Below are 27,883 nucleotides of genomic sequence, written 5' to 3'. Positions count from 1 at the left end.
GTCAACCTGGCGTGTCATGTGGCAGCCAGGTTTTACAACGTCAAGTGAAGTAAATCTGGCCATGGTGATGTCATCGCTGGCCTACCGGGCAGCAATGTTATCAGGGGCTGATGCCCTGTGTAGCATCAGGTGATGACGGAGAAGGTTGGTGATGATGTTGGTGTGCCTGGTAATGTTGGTATTGGGGCTGATTGTGGAAGGATTCAGAGGACCAAGGTGTGTTTTTTCCAAGGGCACTGATGTTGCTGCAATAGATGGCAGCTGCAGGTGAGATGACAGAAGCAATCTGTCAATGGTGAGAGAGGCTGTTCCAGTGAGGTGGCACTGATTATACAGTTGGTTCTAAACACTTGCAAGCTAAAGAAATCTCTCTCTGGTCTTACAAATGCAGTAACCAACAGTTTCTGAGCTCTGAAACTGAACATAGAGTTATACAGCACAGAAAGAGGTCCTTCGGCCCATCGCATCCGCGCCGGCCATCATAATCTAATCCCATTTTCCAGCATTTGGTCCGTAGCCTTGTATGCTATGGCATTTCAAGTGCTCATCCAAATGCTTCTTGAATGTTGTGAGGGTTCCTGCCTCTACCACCCTTTCAGGCAGTGAGTTCCAGATTCCAACCACCCTCTGGGTGAAAAAGTTTTTCATCAAATCCCCTCTAAACCTCCTGCCCCTTACCTTGAATCTATGCCCCCTTGTTATTGACCCCTCTACTAAGGGGAAAAGCTCCTTTCTATCCACCCTATCCATGCCCCTCACAATTTTGTATTCCTCAATCAGGCCCCCCTCAGCCTTCTCTGCTCCAAGGAAAACAACCCCAGCCTGTCCAGTCTTTCTTCATAGCTGAAGCGCTCCAGCCCAGGTAACATCCTGGTAAATCTCCTCTGCACCCTCTCCAAAGCAATCACATCCTTCTTATAGTGTGACGACCAGGACTGCACACACTACTCCAGCTGTGGCCTTACCAGCGTTTTGTACAGCTCCATCATAACCTCCCTGCTCTTATATTCTATGCCTCGGCTAATGAAGGCAAGTATCCCATATGCCTTTTTAACCACCTTATCCACCTGTTCTGCTGCCTTCAGGGATCTATGTACATGCACACCAAGGTCCCTCTGATCCTCTGTCTTTCCTAGGGTCTTACCATTCATTGTGTATTCCCTTTCCTTGTTAGTCCGTCCAAAATGCATCACCTCACACTTTTCAGGGTTAAATTCCATTTGCCACTGTTCCGCCCATCTGACCAGCCCATCTATATCATCCTGTAGCCTGAGGCTTCCCACCTTGCTATTTACCACCCCACCAATTTTCATGTCATCTGCGAACTTACTGATCATACCTTTTACATTCACATCCAAATCATTAATGTAGACCACAAACAGCAAGGGACCCAGCACCGATCCCTGTGGTACCCCACTGGACACAGGCTTCCAGTCATAAAAACAACCTTCCACCATCACCCTCTGCCTTCTGCCACGAAGCCAGTTTTGGATCCAATGTGCCAAGGCACCCTGGATCCCATGGGCTCTTACCTTCCTGACCAGTCTCCTATGCGGGACTTTATCATAAGCCTTACTGAAATCCATGTAAACCACATCCACTGCACTACCCTCATCCACACACCTAGTCACCCCCTTGACAAATTCAATCAAATTGGTCAGACATGATCTTCCCTTGACAATACCACTTCTGCAGCTGCCAGCTTATCAGATACATCAAAGCAGACTCAACTCACGACAAGGTGAGCTGGCATGTTCCCTGAGCAGCGGGTAACCCATGGGGAGTACGTAAAATTGCATGGTAGCCTCAAAATAGCATTATATTGGCTGTTAACAAGCCATTTAATGATCTAAATTGTCTCCTCTGCTGCTTGGTGTCGGGTTAGTTCTGCGCAGACTGACCCGACACCTGGGAGACTCGCGTAGAGACGGGTTGACGGCGAGTTTCCTACCCACTGTCAATCTTCACTATTTTGACAGCGGAACGCCTCCAAACCTGCCCTCTGAGCGCTGGCAAAATCCAGCCCACAGTGTCAGCTGTGGCTCAGCGGGTAGCACTCTCGCCTTTGAGTCAGAAGGTTGTGAGTTCAAGTCCCACTCCAGAGACTTGAGCACAAAAATCTAGGTGGACACTCCAGTGCAGTGCTGAGGGAGTGCTGCACTGTCGGAAGTGCCGCCTTTCGGGTGAGACGTTAAACCGAGGCCTTGTCTGCTCTCAGGTGGAAGTAAAAGATCCCATGGCACTCTTGAAGACGAGCAGGGGAGTTATCCCCGATGTCCTGGTCAATATTTATCCCTCAATCTAAATCACTAAAAGTAGATTATCTGGTCATTATCATATTGCTGATTGTGGGAGCTTGCTGTGCGCAAATTGCTGCCATGTTTCCTACATTACAACAGTGACTACACTTCCAAAGCACTTTACAACCAATGAAGTACTTTTTGGACGTCTGGTGGTCGTAAAAGGCGTTATATAAATGCGAATCTTTTTTTCTTTTCATTGTTATTCTCTGGCTCAGTGAGCAACACCGTAGGAGATTTACTTATTCAATGATTACCTGATTCTCTGTAAATACAGAATAATTCACAAATGTGCAGAGTGAGGGATATAGGAAGAAGTATGAGACCTACAGAAGTGCCAGGGAAAGGGGGCATAGTCTCGGGATAAGGGGTCAACCATTTAGGACTGAGATGAGTAGAAATTTCTTCACTCAGAGGGTGGTGAATCTTTGGAATTTACTATCCCAGAGGGCTGTGCATGCACAGTTGTTGAGTATATTCAAGGCTGAGATCGATAGATTTTTGGACTCTTAAGGGAATGAAGAGATATTGGGATCAGGTGGGAAAGTGGAGTTGAGGTTGAAGATCATCTTGAATGGTGGATCAGGCTCGAGGGGCTGTATGGCCTACTCCTGCTTCTATTTCTTATGTTCTTATACTATGTTCCTACATTATAACTATGTTCCTACATTATAACAGTGACTACACTTCAAATGTACTTCATTGGCTGTAAAGCGCTTTGGGATGTCCTGGGGTCGTGAAAGGCGCTATAGAAATGCAAGTCTGTCTGTCTTCATGATTCAGTTCCCAGAACTATTTTCCCACTATACCAGTCGTCGCGTATAGCAGGCAAATCACGTTTGCATGAACGTGCCCGTGTACATTTAAAACTCTTGTATCTCAATTACACAAAATTAGGGCCCGTGAGATTGTGGATAATATATTAATATGGATTGAGGATTGGTTAACGGACAGAAAACAGAGTAGGAATAAACAGGTCATTTTCAGATTGGCAGGCTGTAACTAGTGGGGTACCGCAAGGATCAGTGCTTGGATCTCAGCTATTTACACTATATCAATGACTTAGATGAGGGGACCGAGTGTAATACATCCAAGTTTGCAGACGATACAAAGTTAGGTGGGAAAGTAAGCTGTGAGGAGGACACAGAGTCTGCAAAGGGATATAGCCAGGTTAAGTGAGTGGGCAAGAACATGGCAGATGGAATATAATGTGGAGAAATATGAGGTTATCCACTTTGGTAGGAAAAATAGAAAAGCAGAATGTTTTTTAAATGGTGAGACACTAGGAAATGTTGGTGTTCAGAGGAACCTGGGTGTCCTTGTCGATGTTCCCTCTAATTATTTTTTGGGCTGCACGGCCTCTTTAACGGGCTGCGCGGCCCATTCAAGATTCCACGCATGCGCAGTTTTTCCATTTAAAAGCCGATAAACCAGCTGCGCGGGAGCTCCAGAGCGCAAGGGAACATTGGTCCTTATACACGAATCACAGAAAGTTAACATGCAGGTACAACAAACAATTCGGAAAGCAAATGGTATGTTTGCATTTATTACAAAGGGATTGGAGTATATAAGAGTAAAGAAGTCTTACTAGAATTATATAGGAAATAACAACAGAAAATGCTGGAAAAACTCAGCAGGTCAGGCAACATCCGTGGACAGAAATTTGAGTTGACGTTTCGGGTCGAACCCTTCTTCAAAACTGGAAAGAAAAGATAGATCGGAGGCAGGGCTGCGATCGGACCAAAGAATAAAAGAAACAAAAGAAGTAAAAAAGAGACAATAAAAGGTATTCGAAGCTAGACGAGATGGTAATAGGCTGAGATTGGGTGTAAAGTGTACTGGCAGGGCAAGAGATAGCTGCCAGGTGTGAGAGAGAAACAAAAGGAAAGGGGGGGGGGGGGGGAAAGAGTTGAAAAATTACAAGTAAAAATGAAATAGGGGCCGAGGTTATGATCTGAAATTGTTGAACTCGATATTGAGTCCGGAAGGCTGCAGAGTGCCTAATCGGAAGATGAGGTGCTGTTCCTCGAGTTTACGTTGAGCTTCCGTGGAACAATACAAGAGGCCAAGGACGGTGAGGTCCGAGTGGGAATGGAGCGTTGAATTAAAATGACAGGCGACCGGAAGCTCGGGGTCACCCTTACGGACTGAACGGAGGTGTTCTGCAAAGCGGTCACCCAATCTGCGTTTGGTCTCCCCAATGTAGAGGAGACCGCATCGTGAGCAGCGAATACAGTATACTAGATTGCGAGAAGTACAAGTAAATCGCTGTTTCATCTGGAAGGGGTGTTTGGGGCCCTGGACAGTGGGAAGGGGGGAGGTATAGGGGCAGGTGTTACATCTCCGCTTGCACGGGAAGCTGCCAGGCGAAGGGCTGTTTGTGTCAGTTCTATCTCCCGCACTTCTGCCCTCACCCCTGCCCCTCCCTCCCGGAACCACGATAGGGTTCCCCTTGTCCTCACCTTTCACCCCACTAGCCTCCACATTCAACGGATCATCCTCCGGCATTTCCGCTACCTCCAAAGTGATTCCACCACCAAACGTATCTTCCCCTCCCCTCCCCTTTCAGCATTCCGCAGGGACCGCTCCCTCCGACATCCTAGTCCACTCCTCTATCACCCCAAACAGCCCTTCGCCTGGCACCTTCCTGTGCAAGCGGAGGAGATGTAACACCTGCCCCTATACCTCCCCCCTTCCCACTGTCCAGGGCCCCAAACACCCCTTCCCGGTGAAACAGCGATTTACTTGTACTTCTCGCAATCTAGTATACTGTATTCGCTGCTCACGATGCGGTCTCCTCTACATTGGGGAGACCAAACGCAGAGTGGGTGACCGCTTTGCGGAACACCTCCGTTCAATCCGTAAGGGTGACCCCGAGCTTCCGGTCGCCTGTCATTTTAATTCAACGCTCCATTCCCACTCGGACCTCACCGTCCTTGGCCTCTTGTATTGTTCCACGGAAGCTCAACGTAAACTCGAGGAACAGCACCTCATCTTCCGATTAGGCACTCTGCAGCCTTCCGTACTCAATATCGAGTTCAACTATTTCAGATCATAACCTCGGCCCCTATTTCATTTTTTCTTGTAATTTTTCCACTCCTTTCCCCCCCCCCCCCCCCCCTTTTTGTTTCTCTCTCACACCTGGCAGCTATCTCTTGCCCTGCCAGTACACTTTACACCCAATCTCAGCCTATTACCATCTCGTCTAGCTTCTAATACCTTTTATTGTCTCTTTTTTACTTCTTTTGTTTATTTTATTCTTTTGTCCGATCGCAGCCCTGCCTCCGATCTATCTTTTCTTTCCAGTTTTGAAGAAGGGTTCGACCCGAAACGTCAACTCAAATTTCTGTCCACGGATGTTGCCTGACCTGCTGAGTTTTTCCAGCATTTTCTGTTGTTATTTAGAATTATATAGGGCCTTGGTGAGACCACACCTGGAGTACTGTGTACAGTTTTGGTCTCCTTACCTAAGGAAGGATATACTTGCTTTAGAGGAGTGCAACAAAGATTCACTAGACTGATTCTTGGGATGAAGGGGATTGTCCAATGAGCAGAGATTGAGTAGACTAGGCCTATATTCCCTAGAGTTTAGAAGAATGAGGTGATCTCATTGAAACATATAAAATTCTTAAAGGGCTTGACAGGGTAGATGCTGGGAGTATGTTTCTCCTGGCTGGGAAGTCTAGAATTAGGGGTCACTGTCTTAGAATGAGGGGTTGGCCATTTAGGACTGAGATGTGGAGAAATTTCTTCACTTAGAGGGTGGTGAATCTTTGGAATTCTCTACCCCCAGGGAGCTGTGGATGCTCAGTCGTTGAGTATATTCAAGACAGAGACCGATAGGAAACCTAAGGGAATCAAGGGATATGGGGATAGTGCGGGAAAGTGGAGTTGAGGTAGAAGATCAGCCATGATATTGAATGGCGGAGCAGGCTCGAAGGGCTGAATGGCCTACTGCTGCTCCTATTTCTTATGTTCTTAATCATAGCTGTTATTTGCACATTTGTGACTGGGAATCAAGTAGTAGCATGCCAGAGCTTAAATCCTATTTACCAGCATCACCTTTTTGTTGCTGCTTCTACACATGGGGTTTCTCGGAGGCAGACTGAGGATGTATTTATCATGACTCACTGTCCAGTTTCAGAAAAGATTCAAAGTTTTTGGTTTCAGTCAGGAAGTTGGTCAGTGTGACAAAAAAATGCTTTCAACTTTCAAATAATTAAAAAGAAATTAACATCTGGCTTTTTTCCAATTGGTACTTGAGGACAAAATCTTGGCGTATTCCTGAAGAGCTCGGGCCAGAACTTCGGGTCCCCACGGGTGAGTACGCGCTGGGTACTTACGCGTAGGCCCAACGAAAGTGCCGGTTTCGTGCATGCGCGGGAAACCGGAACTTCCGTTCCCTTAAAGGAAGGGGTTTCACAGGTCGAACGCGTGCGCCGGAGAGGCAGCGCGTACGCCTGGAACTTCCGTTTTTTTTGCAGGTTTCTCCGGGATGGTAAGTCTCCAGGAGCTACGCTTCTAAAAAGTAGTCGCAAGGCCTGCTTTTAACAAGGTAAGTGGTGAATTAAGTAAAATTAAAACATTTTTTCCACAGGTTTATTATTTTTAAATACTTTAAAGAAAGGTAAGTTTATTTTTAGCCCTGTTAGAAACTGTAATTAATTTTTTCAAAAATTTAAATTGTTTAAGTTATTTTATGTAATTTAGTTATTTTAAAAATGTGATTAAAAAAATTTTTTTTTTGAAGTTTTAGTTATGTTTTGGGGCTGAATTGTATTCATAGATTTGACGGGTCTTCCTGTCAAATCTATGAATACAGATTCCCTGCTACCATTGGCTCTCCATGGCCCACGTGATCCCAGGGGACGCTTCGAACTAACTGCGCCCCTGAGATACTCAAGCACTGCGCGCCGGCAGTTGGAGCAGGCCCAGGATCGGAATCCCACGCGGGCCCACAGCACAACGGCGCTAGGTAAGTGCAGGTCGGAGGCTTGCACCCACGGGAAGCCTCCGACCCGAATTTCTGGGCCAATATAGTTGTAGTTAATTTTACTGTAATTTTCTATTTGATTTTTATTTTTATAAATATATTGAATACCAGTTTGACTCGATTGTTTTACATCCTTATTGTTTTCCTTTAACCTATGTTTAATATTGCCTCTCAGGTTTCGTGAGGGCACGAGGGGGAGGTGACATTCGCGATGTGAACACAAACTCTGAGAATTGGGCTGTGGTGAAAGCTGCATTAGTTGCAGGCATGTACCCAAATCTCATTCATGTCGATCGAGAGAATTTAATGTTGACTGGGTCTAAAGAAAAGAGAGTCCGATTTCACCCTACCTCAGTTCTCAGCCAACCACAGTATAAGAAGGTAGGACTTGTGCTTTTTGCCATTGGAAGATTAGTCTGGGATCTTTTTCAACATCTAATAAATGTGGAACTTTTTAAAATCTGTTGATCTGTATGTTGAATTTAGATGAAAAATAACATTGTTATTTGGCCACTGCATTCAAATATCTGTAGTATTTCATTTTTTATTTCGTAGCTAAATAATTATTTGTGAAAGTGTATATTTATCTCTCTAATGTACAAGCTTAATTTTGTATTAGATTCCACCAGCAAATGGACAAGCTGTGGCTGTTCAAGCACTGCCCACTGACTGGCTTATTTATGATGAAATGACGAGAGCACACAGAATAGCTAATATACGCTGCTGTTCTGCTGTAACACCGATCTCTGTGGCCTTATTTGGTGGTCCAGCTAGACTATCAAGCAGTGCATTACAAGAGCCCTCTTCTCCTCGAGGTAACACATACAGTGAGTCAAAATTATTTCTTAATAAACTTTAGTATGTTTTTATTCACAAATGTTTGTCATTTAGTTAAATTTCATTGTACTTCCAAAATCTAAATAAATGTTTTTGTACTTCTAAGTATAAGTTAGAGAACAAAGAAAATTATTTTGAAGCCAGCTTTATGAGCCCTTTGAAATGTATTCCGTAGATTAAAAATTGCATTTGCATGATAATTATCCATTTCCCAGAAAATAATTAGAACGTCAACTTTTTCATTGCTCTCTTCAGTTTTATCAAATGACCAAACAAATGAGCATTTGTTTAATAAATGTTCGTTGTATATAACTTTTTTTGGGGGTGGGTGAAAGGAGTAGGTTTTATATTTCTCCTCCTTTCTAAATCCAGACTCCCAGGTCTTTTGCCAATCCATTAGCAGGCTCTGTGGTCTAGAACAATCTGAAGTGGTCAGATTTGCTGATGGTGCTAAACTGTGAGAAACAGTGGAATCAAGAAAGCAGCACCCAAGTTGCAATGAGTTGGATTAAATATGTATGTGGGCCGATCAATGGCAGATGAAATTGAATGTGTATAAGTGCAAAGTACTGCACATAGGATAGAAAAATAAGCAATGAATGTACTCAGTGAATGGTGTTAAAATAGCTACATATGAAGTGGAAAGAGACCTAGCAGTTTTAGTAGATTCAATATTTAACATGCCCAACCAGAAGTCAACAAAACCAATAGAATGTTAAACTACATAGTCAAAAGAGAAGAAATATAACTGAGGAAATTGTGCTCAACCTTTACAGTTCTCTGGTTAGATTACACATTGACTACTGCATCTAGTTCTGGTTGCTGAGATATAACTGAGATTCAGCAACGGAGGCAGTACAGGACAGAACCATAAGGCTGACCCCTAGTGTCCGAAGACTGAGTTGTGAGGAAGTATTAGAGAGGCTTGGGCTTTGCACCCTGGGAAAGTGGCATTTGAGAGGTGATCTTATAGAGGTATATAGGATGGTAAATTTTATGAAAAAGATAAATCTGGAATATTACAATAAATTGAGAGTAGTGCAAGGAGACATGGTTCAAGCTCTTAAAAAGTAACTTTAGGACCGATATCAGGAAACTCTCCACGCAGAGAATGAGAGTATTTGAAATGGTGCTTCTCAAAAACCAAAACCCCTTTATGCATTAAACAATTGGATGCTGCAATGGGGGTACTATAGAGAACTTCTGGTTGGATAAGCTAATATGGGCTGAATGTTCTTCCTCATCTATAATTATCTTGTAACTTTTCCTTTCTCCCCTCCTAGTGGGAAAGTGCAAGGCTTATATTTGCCTGATGGCACAGCTGAAAGCAGGAATGCACTATGTAGGGAATCAAAAGTTCAAACACACTTTGTGGCATAGAGGGTATGAGCTGCAGTTTGCTATGGCACTGCATAATATAATAGCCTATAGAAGAAAATGTGTTCAGTCTTTAATCATATCCAGCTCATATTTAGTAAAGAGTCAGCAATTTGCTGTGGATTTTTGCATGTTTACTTTGCTTGCCAAAGTGGATATGGTTATAACATAATTACAAGTATACACAATGAAAATTATTATTGCTGTAAGTAGATAGCTTTTTGTTTGAGTTTTAAGCATTAAATGTGTCCCTCTTCATTCAACAACTAAATGTTTTTTTAGTTTTTTTTTTAGCCAAGTAGGCTCTTGTTTATCCATTAATGTAAAGATGTTGTACATGCTATGTTGTACATCTTTCTGAAATTCCATCAATCTAGAGTGGAAAGAAAAAGTTGTTTTACTGGGAGGCATTGAATATTCTGTTCCTAAGTTTTGGGTTTCAGAATTTAAATAAAAAAGTAGAGTAAAACATTGGGTGATTTTACTAGAAAGAAAGAACGAACAAACTTGCATTTATATAGCACCTTTCACAGCTTCAGGATGTCCCAAAACGCTTTACAGCAATGAAGTACTTTTGAAGTGTAGTCACCATTGTAATGTAAGGAAATGCAGAACCCAATTTGTGCACAGTTAGGTTCCGCAAACAGCAATGAGATAATGACCAGACATTCTCTTTTAACGATGTCAGTTGAGGGACAAATATTGGCCAGAAGACTGGGAGAAACTCCCCAGCCCCTCTTCGAATAATGCAGTGGAATCTTTAACGTCCACCTGAGAGCAGATGGGGCTTCGGTTTAATGTCTGACCCAAAAGACGGCACCTCCAACAGTGCAGCACTGCAATGAAGTGTTAGGCCTAGAAATTCAGTTGTTTGCGCCAGCCGCTAGCGCCTTAGGAGGAGGAGAAGTGGGGTGCTAAGCGGCTAGCGCCCGGGCGCAGCGCGATCTGCGCCTCTTGCGAACTTCAGTTAAGATTTAGCGGCGGCGCAAAACCTTTGCGCGCGCTCAGTTGCGCGCGCAGATCCTGATGTCATTTCATGGTGCAACGCCCTTTGTGCGCCCCAAACCGGAAATTCAGTGGCGCCGGCCTATTGTGCGCCTGGCGCCCCTAGCGACTGGTAGAGGGGAACGGTTCCCAGTCGCTGCGGGGCGCGGGAGGCGCTAATTAAAGGGCACTCCTCCTGCAGTATAAATGGCAGCCATTTTGCACCACTCCTTCTTTGTGTGAGACGGATCTTTGGAGAGAGACAAAGGTAGAGAGCTTTCTGGTTTGGCTCAACACTCACACAGGTACTTGTGGCTTCAGGCCACAGCTTTGCACTTGTCTTTAAATTCAGAGTCAGCATTGATTGGAAACATATAATGGGGGCTGCAATGGGTGGAAATGTTGGGCTTCTCCATTGCATTCAAAGGGCTCAGAGACGCCGTGAGAGAGTGCCAGTCATGGCCAGACGGAGAAGGGGCAACAGGTGTCGGCAAAGGAGGCCTTACCCACCCAGGGTATACCGCCAGCAGTTCTCATATCTGAACATGTCTGAGGAGCAGTGTGTTCGGAGGCTGCGATTCAGAAGGGCGGCGGTCACTGAGATCTGCCACCTGCTTCGCGGAGATCTGCAGCCACAGCTGAGGAGCAGGACGTCTCTGTCGGTGGCAGTGAAGGTGACGGTGGCTCTCAACTTCTATGCCACCGGCTCCTTCCAATCCGCTACTGGGGACATTTCCAACATCTCCCAGTTTGCGGTACATTGCTGCATCCGCCAGGTGACCAATGCCCTTTTCAGAAGGAGACGTCAGTTCATCTCCTTCCCCATGACCGTTGACGAGCAGCAAGAGCGTGCAATGGGCTTTGCAGCATTAGCGGGCTTCCCCATGGTGCAGGGCGCCATTGACTGCACACATGTGGCTTTGCGGGCACCTCTAGAGAATGCCGAGGATTACCGCAACCGGAAGGGCTACCATTCGCTCAACGTGCAGTTGGTGTGTGACCACAGGCAGCTCATCCTAGCTGTCAATGCCCGCTTTCCAGGCAGCAGCCACGATGCCTTCATCCTGCGCCAGACTTCTGTGGCAGACATGTTCGAGGCCCGGCCTCACCCACGAGGATGGCTTCTCGGGGACAAAGGCTATCCTTTGTGCACCTGGCTGATGACCCCGCTCCGTGCGCCCAGCACCCCTGCTGAAGAGGGATACAATGAGAGCCATCAAGCAACCAGGAACATCATTGAGCAAACAATCAGCGTGCTGAAGCAATGGTTCCGCTGTCTGGATCGTTCCGGGGGAGCCCTACAGTACTCGCCTGAGCGAGTCTCCCATTTCGTTGTCGTGTGCTGCATGCTGCACAACCTGGCTATCCGCAGGACTCAGCCACTGCCAGCAGACATTGGAGGACCACCAGAGGAGGAGGAGGAGGAGGAGGACCAGCACAGGAGGGAGGCAGAAAGTGCAAGGGCCGCCCATCGGCGGCTTATTGCAAGTCGGTTCTAGGCCCCCTCTCAGGGAATGGCTTGTGCCAATGGCAGAAGATGAATGTAGCCGCTCCACAAGCCCTCAGCCGAGCAGGGCAACCAGGACTTCCAAAAGAAAGCATGGACAGTGCGATTTAAGATTTTTTTTTACTATGATACCCCTGTGCCCTTCCCACATGACAAACTAATGGAGAGAAACCCCCCCCCCCAAAAACACAAATACACCAGTCTCGGCCTTTACAAGTAAAACAAATATACTAGTCTCGGCCTTTAAATATGGAACAAATATACCAGTCTCGGCCTTTAAATATGAAACAAATACACCAGTCTCGGCTTTTAGAAGTAAAACAAAACATTTGGCCACACCTTCTACTTTTTCCCCTGCGAGGGTGATCCGTTTCGCTTCCGTGACTGGCCCCTACCCGCCCTGCAGCTCCTCCTCAATGGGACCCCAGTGACTGCAGCAAGGCTGGGGGAAGGCTGCTGAGGGTCAGATGGTGAGACGGCAGATGCCCTAGGGGGTCGGCCTGGGCCTGGAGGGGCCGGCTGCTGACTGCTCCAACTCTGCTTGGGCGGCAGCAGTCTGTCCAACAGCTGGTGGCAGCTGCAATGGAGGAGTGACACTGTTGGCTGCAGGAATGCTGCCAACCTGACAGATCACAGGCACTCTCTGGTCAGCTGATACATTGGCACACGCACGGGCCAGCACTGCAGCATGCGCAACAATCTGCTGAGGCACGGGCTGCTGCGGCACAGCGAGTGCCCCGGCGATGCCTGGCCGATCCAGCGAGTGTGACAGCAGTTAGTACCCGTGTGGCCCTGGTCTGTGTCTGCATGACAGCAGCCAGTGAATGCACGGCACGACTGAGCACTTGGCTAGAAGCCACCTGTGAAGCAGCGAAGTCCTGCTGACTCCTAGCCTGTGCTGCCGCGATGTCCTGCAGACTCCTGGCCTGTGCTGCACTGAATTGTTGCAGACTCCTGGCCTGTGCTGCACTGAATTGTTGCAGACTCCTGGCCTGTGCTGCCCCGAATTCCTGCACACTCCTTGCCAGTGACTATGGAGTCAGGCATCCTTGCCACTGCAGCCATGAGCTCCGTGTGCCTGCACTCAGCCTGGGCGCCCATTTCCGCTAGGAGCTGCACCTCCTCTGCGCTCACCGTAGCAGGACTGGAGGCCGCACTCACCCTCCGGGGAGAAGGCCGCCGAGCTTCCCCACCCCTCCCGCGTTGCTGCAGCCCGCTGGTCCCCGGAGCTTCATTATCCTCCGGCCCTTCCCCCCCCCCCCCCCCCCCCTGCTCCCCTCCAGGGAAGACGTGTCACCATCATGGCCATGGGCTGCCTCGGCTGAGGGTGTCCCTGATGGTCTGGCTTCCTCTTCCTCCTCCTCTATGTCTGACTCGGACACAGTGCCAGCTTGAGGGGCCACCTCCTCACCTGGCGAGTCACCATCTGAAAGCAGGGAGGCACAAGAGTTGCTTTAGAGTGAGGACAGGGCGGCAGCGAGAGAGGCATGAGTGCTGCTGTGCACTGCATTGGTTCGATAGTGGCAAAGGATGCTGGTGTGAGGCGCAAGTGGAAAGGGAGAGGTCAAAAAGGTGATGACCTTACCATTGGTGCCCAGAACAGGGTCAGCATCTCCAGTGGCGACGGGGCCACCCAGCTGGCCTGCCATGATCCGCTCCACTCGCTGCTCGAGGTCGCTCAGCTGTTTCAGGTCAAGACGGCCTCCCCCGGTCTGTCGCTGCTGTCTTCTGTTATGTGCCAGCTTGGCCTGCAAGAGAAAGGACCGCCTCTAAGTACAGTGTCAAGCCCTGATCTTGCCCGCACTGCCTCCCATGTTCGATTAGCCCTGACAGTGTCAAGCCCTGATCTTGCCCACACTGCCTCCCATGGTCGAATAGCCCTAAGTCCTGATTGCGCAAGTGCTTTTCATGACAGTCCCATAGCTGCTGGATGAGGGCTGGCCATTAGGGCTTTCAGACCTGTTTGGCCATAAAGTGAGGTGCAGATGCAGGGATGAGGAGGATACTGGAAAGGGTACTCACCCTGATAACCCGAGTGAGGTCGTTGAATTTTTTCTGGCACTGGGTTGGTGTCTTGCCAACCACGCTGTTGGACGTGACCCGGTTTGCCACATCCCTCCATGCTTACCGATACTCGGCGGGCAGCGGCCTCCTGCCACCCTCAGGGAAGAGGATATGGCGCCTGTGGTCCACTGCGCCAACCAGCAGCCTCAGGTCACCCTCGCCGAAGCGCTGCGCTCTCTCCCTGGCCTTCTCCATTCTCCTGGGCGTGGAGCTGTTCCAGAAGCAGTGTTCAGGCCTTGCCTTAGGGCTGCAGTGTGCAGGCGTGGCAGCCAAGCAATTCCACCCTCCCCCTTTGAGTGCTGACCGGCGCCTGACTGTCTGCCCTCAATGAGCACCTCGCCGCACCTGCGCTGTGCCCGCCTTCGGTGTTTGCGCCCCGGATCGCCGGCTTAGCGCCTAATGATAGTCGTGCATCGCCTGCTTTAGCGCAGCAGCAACCTCTTGGGGCGATGCAACTGAATATCGGCGAAGGTGGCGCTAAGTTGCGCCGGGCGCAAAAGTTAGCGAACGCCATGCTGTAGCGCCCCAAACGTGGCTATACTGAATTTCTAGGCCTTAGTCTCTTAACATGGAAACTTAAAAATATGATAAACTTAGTTCAGGCAGCTGTTTCTGAAGAAATCTGATTAAAAGATGTACTTATTACAATTTTTTCTGTCCTATATTATGTGCAGTAGATGGTGTCACCAATGACAGCAGTGATAGTGAAATGGAGGACAAATCCACTTCAAAGATGGCAACTTTGAAGCTAGAAGAGTGGCTGAATTTTAAAATAGATCCAGAAGTAAGTCATTTCTGAATATATGTTCTTTTATTTTAGACTAATAACTGGCATGAAAGCAAGCTAACCAGTACCACAAATCTGTACTGCTAACAACAGTGTAACACTTATAAATTGGTTGTCTTTTCAAGATCTTATGCTGATTTCACATTTTCTATGACAAAATGTGTAATCTCAAAGTCCAATTTTCTCTGAACTTTTTCAAAAAAACATGCTAAGATTTCTTAAGTTAGGTAATTTCATTACAAAACAAATATTCTTTGCAAATTATCTCTCATTTAAATTGTTTTTATTTGAATTAAAATGCTCTGGTACCTGCTTGAAAAGTTGCATTCCATTATGAGGCTTGTTTCTTTCAAGACTAGATGGTTGCAGTCATCAGGTTTCAGAATTGGACCTGTACTTCAGATTAAAAACTAAACAGACAGTCTGAAGCTGCATTCGCACTACAATTATAGTGTTGCTGAAGGAAGCAGATATACGCCACATAACTTCAGATTCAAGTTGGTCCCTGACACTGCATTTACATGGAGCACAGGGATGCAGGAGTTCAGGATTAGTGGTCAGAGACAGGCTTTGTGTTATACCATGTGATCGTGCTGTTCTATCCGGCAGTCTTTTTCCAGCTTGGCTATCAAACATCATTATCAACTGACACCAAGGGACTTTTGGTACTTCATGGTGTTGAACAATCACTCAAAACCTACTGGGGCAAGGATGAAGATGGTGTCCCGTCCCCAACCCACCCCTGTCCCTGGTCATGACGTTTTGACCAGCATTAATGAGTAGACTAGGCCTATATTCTCTAGAGATGATCTCCTTGAAACATTCAAAATTCTTACAGGGCTTGACAGGGTAGATGCATGGAGGATGTTTCCCCTGGCTGGAGAGTCTCGAACCAAGGATCACAGTCTCAGAATAAGGGGTCGGCCATTTAGGACTGAGATGAGAAATTTCTTCACTTGGAGGGTGGTGAATCTTTGGAATTCTCTACCCCAGAGGGCTGTGGAGGCTCAGTCACTGAGTATATTCAAGACAGAGATAGATAGATTTTTGAATATTAAGGGATATAGGGATAGTGCAGGAAAGTGGAGATGAGGTAGAAGATCAGCCATGATCTTATTGAATGGCGGAGCAGGCTCAAAGGGCCAAATGGCCTACTCCTGCTCCTATTTCTTGTGTTCTTATTATACTGCTGGCATAGATGTATCTGGCTGCAAAGATGTACTTGCTTTTTGAAACAGGTCCTTGAATCTGACATGGTTGATGTACATGGGCAAGAAGTACTGTTAGAGATTGCATGGATAATCATAAATTTGCTGTTTCTGAATATTCTCTTGACTGAAGTGCCAGTCAAGTCAAAGCGTTCTCATAATCTAAAGTTAATATTAGCTCAGTCAAGAGCCCCCTATGTGCATGAAGTTTATTATGAAAGGACTTAACTTGATGTCAATAGCTATGAAGGACCTGGCAAACCTTTGGTTTAGATAAGTCAGTGATAATGATCTCAGCTGTTGTCCCAAGACAGCTTTTGTTGTGCAAGTTCTGTCTGCATTGGCTGATGTACTTAGATGATTTTGCTGATTTGGATTTTAGGCTGATTGAATCAACAAGGTTCCCAAGTCTTTTGTGATTGGGAAAGAGGGTGAGGATATATTACCTTTTAGCACTCTTAACTTGACATCTTATCTATATTAGTATAACTTTAAATCTATAGTTAAGTGCATGAAACTCCCTGACTCTTTCCTTTGACCTGACGATGCTTGTATGATTGATAGCTGCTTGCTGTTTACTTGGAGCAAAAATACTAGCCCCCACCTTCTCATATGTAATTATACAATTTCACAGGAATCACATTTTGTAATCAATTCAAGTTTGAAGTTTTAATATGGATTGGAGGGTAGCTAATGTAACCCCGCTATTCAAAAAAGGTGGTAGAGAGAAAACGAGGAATTATAGCCTGACATCGGTAGTGGGGAAAATGCTAGAGTCCATTATAAAAGATGTAATAGCAGAGCACTTGGAAAACAGTGACAGGATCGGACAACGTCAACATGGATTTACAAAAGGTAAATCGTGCTTGACTAATCTACTGGAATTTTTTGAGGATGTAACTGGGTAGAATAGATAAGGGAGAACCAGTGGATGTGGTGTATTTGGACTTTCAGAAGGCTTTCAATAAGGTCCTGCATAAGAGATTAGCGTGTAAAGTTAAAGTACATGGGATTGGGGGTAAGGTACTGACTTGGATAGAGAACTGGTTGGCAGACAGGAAGCAAAGAGTTGGAATAAACGGGTCTTTTTCCGAGTGGCAGGCAGTGACTAGTGGGGTACCGTAGGAATTGGTGCTAGGACACCAGCTATTCACAATATATATTAATGATCTAGACGAGGGAACCAGATGTAATATCTCCAAGTTTGCAGACGACACAAAGCTGGGTGGGCATGTGTGCTGTGAGGAGGATGCCGAGAAACTCCAGTATGATTTGGACAGGTTGGGTGATTTGGCAGATGCAGTATAATGTGGATAAATGCGAGGTTATCCACTTTGGTGGCAAAAACAGGAAGGTAGATTATTATCTGAACGGCAATAGATTGGGAGAAGGGGAAGTGCAACGAGACCTGGGTGTCCTTGTGCACCAGTCGCTGAAGGTAAGCATGCAGGTGCAGCAGGCGGTTAAGGCAGCAAATGGTATGTTGGCCTTCATTCGAGTACAGGAGCAAGGATGTCTTGCTGCAGTTGTACAGGGCCTTGGTGAGACCACACCTGGAGTATTGTGTGCAGTTTTGTTCGCCTTCTCTGAGGAAGGATGTTCTTGCCATGGAGGGAGTGTAGCGAAGATTCACCAGACTGATACCTGGGATGGCAGGAATGACTTATGAGGAGAGATTGGGTCGATTGAGCTTATATTCGCTGGAGTTTAGAAGAATGAGAGGGGATCTCATTGAAACTTATAAAATTCTAACAGGACTAGATGCCGGAAGGATGTTCCTGATGGCAGGGGAGTCCAGGGGTCACAGTCTAAGGATAAGGAGTAAGCCATTTAGGACAGAGATGAGGAGGAATTTCTTCACCCAGAGAATGGTGAACCTGTGGAATTCTCTACCACAAAAGGCAGTTGAGGCCAATTCATTAAATATATTCAAGGAGGAGTTTGATATATTTCTTAAGGCTAAAGGGATCAAAGGATATGGGGAGAAAGCAGGGACAGGGTACTGAATTTGGATGATCCGCCATTTAATGAGATCATGACTGAACAGGCTCGAGGGGCCGAATGGCCTACTCCTGCTCCTATCTTCTATTTTTCTACAATAGGTTGATATTTTAACAATGAAACTGTGTTCTGCCATGTCTAAAGTTATTTCTTGTGGGTTATTTGTGCAGGAATTCTGGATTTCAGTCTCCTGTACCGCCTTACAATAAATTGCTGTTTCACATGGGCATTTAATTTCACAAAAAGCATTCTGCTCAACCAAGTGTCAATGACCCTAATTCTGTTTATAAGATTGAAGAATAGAAATGTACTGCATGGTAAATTATTGTAATTAATAATTTGTAGAATAAACTAACATTTTAATCATTAAGATGCCAACTAAATGTGGCTCAATCCTAGGTCTATTGGAGTTTCCCACTCAACAAATTTTCGTGGATTTAATCTTCAACCAGCACCATCAAAAACAGAATAGCTGCTCATCCATTCATTTGCTGATTGTGGAACCCTGCTGTATGCAAATTAGCTGCCATATATGCTTACATAAGTAATTACACTCCAAAATTAATCCATTGGTTGTAAAGTGCTTTGAGATGACCTGAGGATATAATAATGAACTGTATAAATGCAAGTTCATTAATTGTGCATACTTGTGTTTTTCTTTACTAATGAATTTTCACAATCTATTTTGTTATAGGCAGCTAGTCTTATCTTACAGTTGCGACAGAAATGGCATAGTCTGTTCCTGAGACGAATGCGTGCTCCGTCAAAACCTTGGACTCAGGTAGATGAAGCAACCATCAGGGCAATCATTGGAGTCCTTAGCAGTGAGGAGCAAGCAGCAGGGCTGCAACAACCTTCTGGGATTGGACAAAGACCAAGACCTATGTCTTCGGAAGAGCTTCCAGTCTCATCATTTTGGAGGTCGAACAGTAGGAAGAGCTCAGCAGAAACAGAGTTTTCAGATGATTCTTCCAGTGTGGAATTTAGGGAAAGGTAGAGCTTACAGCAGTACTACACAATTGAACAGTAATTGATTTGCAAAATATCTAGATGTGGACAAGCTATATTTTTAGCGTCTAATCTTAGATGTTACTAAAACAAAATTTACATGGAGTAACACCACAGCTTGCGCCATGTATTGTCTGATGACAACTGGATTACTCCATTAAATTACTAGGTAATCTCTAGATTATGTAGTGGTCTGTGCGTACCCAAATAAGTTTAATAGAACAAATGAAGGAGGAACATTGGTATAAATGAAAATAACTCAAGTTGTTAGTAGAAGGTTGAACCCCTATGGACTGCACTTCTTAGTAACAGTAATTAAATAATTCATACATCGTCATTCCCAAGCACACTGTTATCTTTCAAGCTAATGGCCCAGATTTACCTGCAACGGTGAGATTGGCGACGTACGTTGTAAATTTCAACATCTTGTGTGCTGATCTTGCCGTTGATAACTTCCTCTGTATTTTCCTGCATTTCTAATTAGAATGCGCTGAACCAAATATGGCGGTGAATAAGTTGCACAACCAATGGCCAATACATCCCTCCTGCCGTTAATGGTGCAATTTCTTTGCCATGGTGGTAAAATGCAACATTTTAACTTGGTGGCAACTGCTAATGATTCCTGCCAATTTGATGTAACATAGGAATTGTCTTTTCCAAATTTTGTTGAAGTTTTAAAAGTTCTGTTTCTGTAAAACAAATAAAGTATAGATGCGTCCATAACATGGATCAGTAGAATGAAACCTAATTCTTCTTTACCCTTATTTTAGTTGACTATGTGATCTGGTTGAGCAATTTCTTTAATCATCTCAAATATCCACAAACCTTATAGCAACGCGCAGGGAAGTTTCACACCTGTCTGATGTTTTCCCCTATTTTAAACATCTTTGTTCACTAAATTAACAATACAATGTTAGTAGACATGAGAATTTATTGTGCTTGTAAATTTGAGGAAGGTTTCTTTGAACCCATGGTTGGTCAAAGGTCTCTGTTCTGTTCGCTATCAATCAAAATATTTGAACAATTGACCCCTGCAATTGAATTCCTCCATGCCATGTGGAAATTCAAGATTTCAAAAGAGAAGGTAGATGACCAGACTGATCTTCATGTGCCTGACTGGTGAGAGAATGATGTCAATTCCTAGCAAGGGTTCATTAAAAGAATCCGTTTTAATTTAAGTGCTATTTTTAATGCACTGCTGACAACTATCAATTGATTTAGACTGCACATACTATGGATTTTACGTTGCATATTATGTTAAAACGTAGCTGCCAACCAATTAATCCACTGTGTGCCTAGGGTGGCCCCTTGCCGCCCTGGCTATTAACACCAGTCAGTAACTCGTTTGGTTAGATCACATGGGGTTATACTCTTTAGTCACAAGTTAAATGTACAGTGTCATTTGCATACACTGCATAAATTTGCCATTCATTAAACATAGGAACAGCAGTAGGTCATTCAGGCCCTCGAGCCTGTTCTGCCATTCAATTACAGGGAACTTTGTTATATCCGGGACCGAGCTGTTGCCGATCTATCAAAACCACCGGACATACCAGCGTTAATGTTGAAGCATAGGGAGATTTGCAGCTCCGTATCTGGCAACACACACTGTTGCAACAGCTTCTAAACAGTCGGCCGTACCTTAGAAGCGTCTCTGTAGCTTAGCAACAGCTTCAGAGAGACTTTGCAGAGCCTGACTGTTGAAAAAAAAGCCACGAGAAGAAAAAAAAGCCACGAGAAGAAAAAAACCTAACAAAACGGCTCCTGATTTCTGCCAGTAGATTGAGGTTTCCGAACATACAACCTCCGGATAAACCAAAGTTTCCTGTAGATTGTGGCTGATCTGTATCTCAACTCCATTTACCCTCCTTTGTTCCATATCTCTTGATACCCTTGCATAATAAAAATTTGCTAATCTCAGTCTTGAAAATTTCAATTGACCCAGCATCTGCAAACTTTTGAGATCGTTTCCAAATTTCCACTACCCTTTGTGTGGAAAAAGTGCTCCCTGATTTCACTCCTGAATGGCCTAGCTCTAATTTTAAAATTATGTCCTCTTGTCTCTGGATTCCCCCACCAGAGGAAATAGTTTCTCTGTATCTACCCAATCAAATCCCTTAAGCATTCAAGGGAATACAAGCCAAGTTTATGTGACCAGTCCTCATAATTTAACCCTTTAAGCCCCAGTATCATTCTGGTGAATTTGCACTGTACCTTTGCAAGGCCAATATATCTTTGCTGAAGTTTGGTGCCCAAAACTGAACAAACCACTCCAGATGGGATCTGACCAAGACTCTGTACAACTAAGCATCACTTCCTTACTTTTGAATTCCAACCCCCTTGGTGTAAAGGTCATCATTCCATTAGCCCTTTTGATTACTTTTTGTACCTGTGCACTAGCTTTTAGTAATTTGTGTACATAGACACCTAAATCCCTTTGCCCCTCCACAGCTCCTAGTGTCTCACCATTAAGAAAATATTCCAATTTATTTTTCTCAGATCCGAAGTGGATAACCTCACATTGCCCCACGTTGACCTCCATCTGTCATGGTTTTGCCCACTAACCTGGTCTGTCTGTCTGTCTCTTTGCAACTTCCTGCTCCCATCCACACAACTTACTGTGCCTCCTAACTTCGTGTCATCTGCAAACTTGGATATACAACTTTCTAGCTGTGGCTCAGCGGTAGCACTCTCGTCTGAGTCGGAAGGTTGTGGGTTCAAATCCCACTCCAGAGATTTGAGCACATAATCTAGGCTGACACCTTAGTGCAGTGCTGAGGGAGTGGTGCACTTCTGGAGGTGCTGTCTTTTGGATGAGATGTTAAACAAGGTGGATGTAAAAGATCACGTGACTATTTCGAAGAAGAACACTGGAGTTCTCCTCGGTGTCCTAGCCAATATTTATCTCTCAACCAACATCACTAAAAAAATTTTTATCTGGCCATTATCTCCATAGCTATTTGTGGGATCTTGCCGTGCACAAATTGGCTGCCGTGTTTCCTACATTACAACAGTGACTACACTTCAAAAGGTACTTTGTTGACTGTAAAGCGTTTTGGAACATCCTGAGGTCGTGAAAGGTGCTGCATAAATGCAAGTTCTTTCTTGCTTTCTTTTCCTTCATCCAAGTCATTAATATGTATGATGAAAAGCTGATGCCAGATTACAGATCGCTGGAGAAATACCACTTGTCACATCCCGCCAATCAGAGAACGAACCCTTTATCCCTACTCCCTATCTCCTACCTCAGCCAATTACTGACGCATGTCACAAGGTTACCTACAATTCCATGCACTCCTTTTTGCTAATGATCTCTTATGTGGAACCTTATCAAATGCCTTTTGGAAGTTTATATAGACAACATTCATAGACACTCCCCTATCCACCTCTTCAAAAAATCCAAGTAGATTAGTCAAGAGGAACCCTGCAGTCTTCACTGCAGGAGAGGAGGTGGGGGGGGGGGAAAGAGAAAGGAAAACTGACCAAGGCTAATACTCGTTCAGGCAGAGAGTTACATCAAGGAGTGAGTGACAGGACTATTTCCCTATTCCACATGTGTCCCTGCATCAACGTTTGCTTCCCTGCTCCTTCAATAATAGTGTATGTAACATGTGTGTCATCTCCTAATTTTGTGCTGCCAGTTTTTCTGGGGTCTCTGGAGGCATAGAGTGTGCCTCCAAAATTCCACTGCCGGGTTCGAGCCAACTGCTGGCCTTTAAGAGGGTCTGCAGCACAGTAAGGAAGTTTGAGTTCTGGAAGTTTTTCCAGTTCTGACGAAGGGTCTTCGACCTGAAACGTTAACTCCGTTTCTCTCTCCACGGATGCTGCCCTGGCCTGCTGAGTTTTTCCAGCGTTTTCTGCTGTTATTAAGGAAGTTTGAGTGTTTTTGGACCAAATCTGAACTTCCTTTGGTCAGTAGATTTGAATTGAGCAGTTTGGCCATTTAAATACATTAACATAATCAAGTAACTCCAGTAAGATGGGTCTCTATTCACATAGTGATAATTAAACCACACAGCGCAGGGCCATCCTGAACCGCACATGTCTCTGCTTTGATCTGAGGTATGAAAATTAGCCAGACTGTAATATGTATTCATATAATTTGCAGAAACAGTGAGCAGTGACTGACTTAAACATGTACTACATTCAGCAAGAAAAAAATCTAATAATTTAACGTAGTCAAAAAGACTTCATTTTTGTCACACCATCTAACAAGTCAATCCAAGTATTTGACACAGATCACTAAATCAAGCCATCCCATTCATTTCCAAACATGCTGTGTGATTTATGGTCTTGTGGTAGTGGCCTTGATTGACACCTGTGCTGTGGTGAAGATGCGAGTTGTGTCTCAGGAAGGGGCAGGGCCAATTACTCTTGATGGACAGTTCTATGGCCAGGAGTTTCCAATTTTTCACTTATTTTGCTGTTTGCACTCAGCTCAGTGATCAATCTGAAGCCGGCAGAGTGTCTGAGCTAAATCAGTAGTTTTGTGGTAGCAATTCACTATGGAAGAAGTGAGCAATCATATTTAAAGGATTAGTCTTATGTTGAGAAATAGCACAGGAGAATTGTAAAGGTTGTACTTACATTTGGTTTCTTGCCTGAGCCTCGGCTTAATAGTGTATATTCATCCATCTTCAGATTCAGATTAGATTTATTTGCCATATGTAACAAGTACAATGGAATGCTTGTTCCCCGTAGGGACACGTCAGCTATACATACAGCGCTGCGTTCAGAGTCAATACAATGGCTTCCCGTGGCAGTGGGAGCACGATGTCTCTCAGCCGCTCCGTCCTCCTCTTCACCGCGGCCTCCTCCTCACTGTTGCCGGCTCCACGTGTGGTGGCCTGCTTCTCCCGCTCTGGCCACCATGCCCGGCTCCCCTCCTCCCATCCGGACTGCGAGTTACTCGAAATGGAGCTGCCGGCCGACGTGCTGCAGCGTGTCGTGAGTTTGCTGCTGCTGCTCGTTGCGCTGCGTTCCTCCACCCGACTTGCCGAACACATCGTCGGGATGTGAATGCTCCAATTCAGCCTCCTCTTCACCGTCGCCGGCTCCACGGCCTGGGGCCTACTTCTCCCTCTCAACTGAAGATAAGGAGTTCATATGATGTCATGTATATTCCAGTAAATCAGAGTACTGTGGTAAGGATTCTCTGTTCAACTCCAGGTCTTGCTACCTTTACCTAGATATTGGACAGGTCTGTAGGGGGTGAAAAGCCTACTTGTTAGCATTGTCATTCACCTTGAATCCAAGGATCTATCTGCTGCTAAAACCTCAGAATGCGATAAACATTACCCTCTTGCAACAACTCCCACTTAAAAAAAAAAAAAGGGTTTTCTGTATATTATATGGGTAGCTTGCTATCCCTGTACTTTTTTAGGTGTAAAGCACGAACCACCATGATGTTGATATATGAATATAAAATGGTAATTTTTTTAAACATTCACTGGATGTGGGCGTCGCTGGCAAAGCCAGCATTTATTGCCCATTCCTAATTCTCCTCGAGAAGGTGGTGAGCTGCTACCTTGACAACTGAATGACTTGCTAGGCCATTTCAGAGAGGCATGTAAGAGTCAACCACATTGCTGTGGGTCTGGAGTCACACAGGCCAGACCAGGTAAGGACAGCCGGATTCCTTCCCTAAAGGACATTCATGAACCAGATTTTTACGACAATCTGGTAGTTTCATGGTCACCATTACTGACACTAGCTTTTTTATTCCAGATTTATTTAATTAACTGAATTTAAATTCCACAGCTGCTGTGGTGGGATTTGAATTCACATCTCCGGGTCATTAGTCCAGGCCTCTGGATTACTAGTCCAGTAACATAGCCACTATGCCCCCGTTCCCATAATATGATAATATATTGGACAACTGGGCTATAATACAAAAATAAATCAATATCATCTTCAAAGATGATAGAATCAGAATTTTGCAGCACAGAAGTAGGCCATCACTACTGTGCTGGGTTTCAAACAGCTATCCACTTAGCTCCTTTACCCAGCCTTTGCTCCATATCTTGAAAAATTTTATTTTTTCAAATATTTATTCACTTACCTTTTAAAAGCTTTTTATTGATGCACATTTTCAAAAATGGTATAAACCAGCAGTTTTCTTTTTATAGGGTTCAGTTGAAGTCACAGCAGCAGCAACGATACAAGGAGAGGGGCTTCCTCTATCCTAAGAGGAGTTCTGATGACAGGTCAGATCAGTCATCTGTAAAATCGACAGACAGCAGCAACTATCCCAGCCCCTGTGCCAGCCCATCTCCACCACCTTCAGGCAAGGTAAGTTTTTTTTTTAAATGCTCTCTTAGAATCATTGAATGATTATCTTAATCTGTGCCCTTCCATTGTCGTAACATTCAGTTGAAATAGTCTATCACCACTTTCCACCATCTACAAGGCACAAGTAAGGAGTGTGATGGAGTACTCTCCACTTGCCTGGATGAGTGCAGGCACCTTAAACATTCACTCCCTCCACCACTGGCGTACCATGGCTGCAGTGTGTACTATCTACAAGATGCACTGCAGCAACTCGCCAAGGCTTCTTCGGCAGCACCTCCCAAACCTGTGACCTCTACCATCTAGAAGGACAAGGGCAGCAGGCAGGCGCATGGGAACACCGCCACCTCCAAGTCACGCACCATCCTGACTTAGAAGTAGATTGCTGTTCCTTTATCGTTGCTGGGTCAAAATCCTGGAATTGCTTCCCTAAGCACTGTGGGAGTACCTTCACCACACGGATTGCAGTAGTTCAAGAAGGCGGCTCACCACCACCACCTCAAGGGCAGTTAGGGATGGGCAATAAATATTGGCCTTGCCAGCGACATCCAGATCCCATGAACGAATAAAAAAGAAACTTTAGCACTTCATAATCTTCAAGACTTTTATCAGGATATCACTTCATTTCAACTCTTAAACGGAAAAATAAATCCCTACATTTACAGTATGAAATGGGCAATAGTTAATAAGAAATGGTCTATTTGTCCTTCAACTATGAAGATGTAACCATAGCACTTTTTTTGGCAGATTTGAATCTAAAATGTATGTACCTAATCTGTATTTGTTGCTGTACTTGCATAGCTGATCTTAATTAAAACAAGTAAATCTTGTATTAAAAATGAGAAGATGCAAGTTTTGTGTGGCCAGTGGGATTTTCAGAAGATGAAATAGTTGATTTTATATAGTTCACATCCCAAAGCGCATCAGTCACACAAGTATTTTTGAAATATAGTCACTGTTGTAATGTAGGCAAAACGGCAGTCAGTTTTTTTTTACAGAAAAGCCTCTTCACGTTGATATCGTTTAATTAAAAATCAGTCATCCGAGTTTCTCAAATAACATTTCTCAATTTGCTGAAGAATCCGATTCCTCATTAGGTTGTGTGATTCCCATTATCAATATTCACATTTGTGATTCCCATAGAGGATAAGCTTTCAGGCTTTACTGGTCATTTGGGGAATGATGAAAACCATCAGGATCCTTCTCGCATTGCTTTAAATGTGCTGTCAATCACCAAGGAGCGGTATAGATTGCATTTATTGTTGAGATTGTATCTTATAGTCCTGCCACTCAGGCAGACAATGTCATGAAGGGCGTTTCATTATAGTAAATTAAGATATGTAGTCGTTTCAATTACTTTCATATTGCAAAATGGCATAGCATTTTTTGCAGGTTGTGGTCATTTTTCCTCGGAGCACGATCTCCTGTATATTTAGTATACTCTGAAAGTAAGATCATAACATAAGAACATAAGAATTAGGAGCAGGAGTAGGCCATATGGCCCCTTGAGCCTGCTCCGCCATTCAATAAGATTTTCGACCTCAACTCCGCTTTCCCACCCAATCTCCATATCCCTTGATTCCCCTAGAGTCCAAAAATCTATCTCTCTCCGCCTTGAATATAATCAACGATTCAGCAGCCGCAGCCCTTTGGGGTAGAGAATTCCAAAGATTCACAACCCTCTGAGTGAAGGAATTCCTCCTCATCTGTCTTAAATGGCCAACCCCTTATCCTGAGAATCTGCTCCCTAGTTCGAGACTCCAGCCAGGAGAAACAACCTCTCAGCATCTACCCTGTCAATCCCCCTCAGAATCTTGTATGTTTCTGAGATCACCTCTCATTCTTCTAAATTCCAGAGAGTATAGGCCCGATCTACTCAATCTTTCCTCATAGGACAACCCTCTCATCCCAGGGATGAATCAGTCCTCATAGTTTAAGGGTAAATTGCAATGTACTTGTGTTGTAGTCTCTTTTCAGACAGCTTTGCAGCTAAAGTAGTTGAGTGCTGACTGCTAACTAGAAAATTGCAGATTTTGAGTCAGAGGATCATAATATCCTTGGGTGAAGGAATTCTGTCTGTTTTCAGTCATGCTGTTAACTGGAGTGTATTGGCAACATGGAGGGAAAGTTCTGAAATTTGATTCAGACCACTGTGGTAAACCACTGTTTGTATTCCTGTTTGTCCTGTTTGTATTCCATTGTGTACATGCCTGGACATGCCTCGGCTGACTCCTCCCACAGGTCCTAGTATAAAGGTGACTGCTCCCCAGCCCTTAGTATCATGGACCAGTCGACCACGCGAGGCAGACCTCCATTCTGTTGTTAATAAAAGCCTTTAGTTACTCTTCTAACTCTCAGTCTTTTATGAGTAATTGATAGCGCATCAATTTTATTAACAACAGAATGGAGGTCTGCCTCGCGTGGTCGACCGGTCCATGATACTAAGGGCTGGGGAGCAGTCACCTTTATACTAGGACCTGTGGGAGGAGTCAGCCGAGGCATGTCCAGGCATGTACACAGTGGAATACA

At 44.8% G+C, this 27,883-nt stretch overlaps 1 protein-coding gene across 7 annotated transcripts in view; it reads left to right on the top strand.

The window, feature by feature from the left end:
* Positions 1 to 27,883, top strand: part of ythdc2 (YTH domain containing 2) — a 121,586-nt gene that overhangs the window by 75,403 nt on the left and 18,300 nt on the right. For 4 of the 7 annotated variants that reach the window (XM_085987120.1, XM_085987087.1, XM_085987115.1 and 1 more), the window contains exons 23-27: positions 7,469 to 7,674; positions 7,913 to 8,120; positions 14,737 to 14,846; positions 18,753 to 19,051; positions 25,195 to 25,357. In XM_085987120.1, the coding sequence (XP_085843246.1) occupies positions 7,469 to 7,674; positions 7,913 to 8,120; positions 14,737 to 14,846; positions 18,753 to 19,051; positions 25,195 to 25,357 (986 nt within the window). The remainder of the gene's footprint in view (positions 1 to 7,468; positions 7,675 to 7,912; positions 8,121 to 14,736; positions 14,847 to 18,752; positions 19,052 to 25,194; positions 25,358 to 27,883) is intronic. The other 3 variants (XM_085987102.1, XM_085987093.1, XM_085987088.1) reach the window with 3 other exon arrangements.

This window comes from Somniosus microcephalus, chromosome 1 (genome assembly GCF_052327205.1).
Source record: "Somniosus microcephalus isolate GS21.2 chromosome 1, FLI_Smic_1.0, whole genome shotgun sequence".
Lineage (NCBI taxonomy): Eukaryota > Metazoa > Chordata > Chondrichthyes > Squaliformes > Somniosidae > Somniosus > Somniosus microcephalus.
The sequence above is the reverse complement of the archived record's forward strand: the minus strand, read 5'-3'. Positions and strand labels throughout refer to the sequence as shown.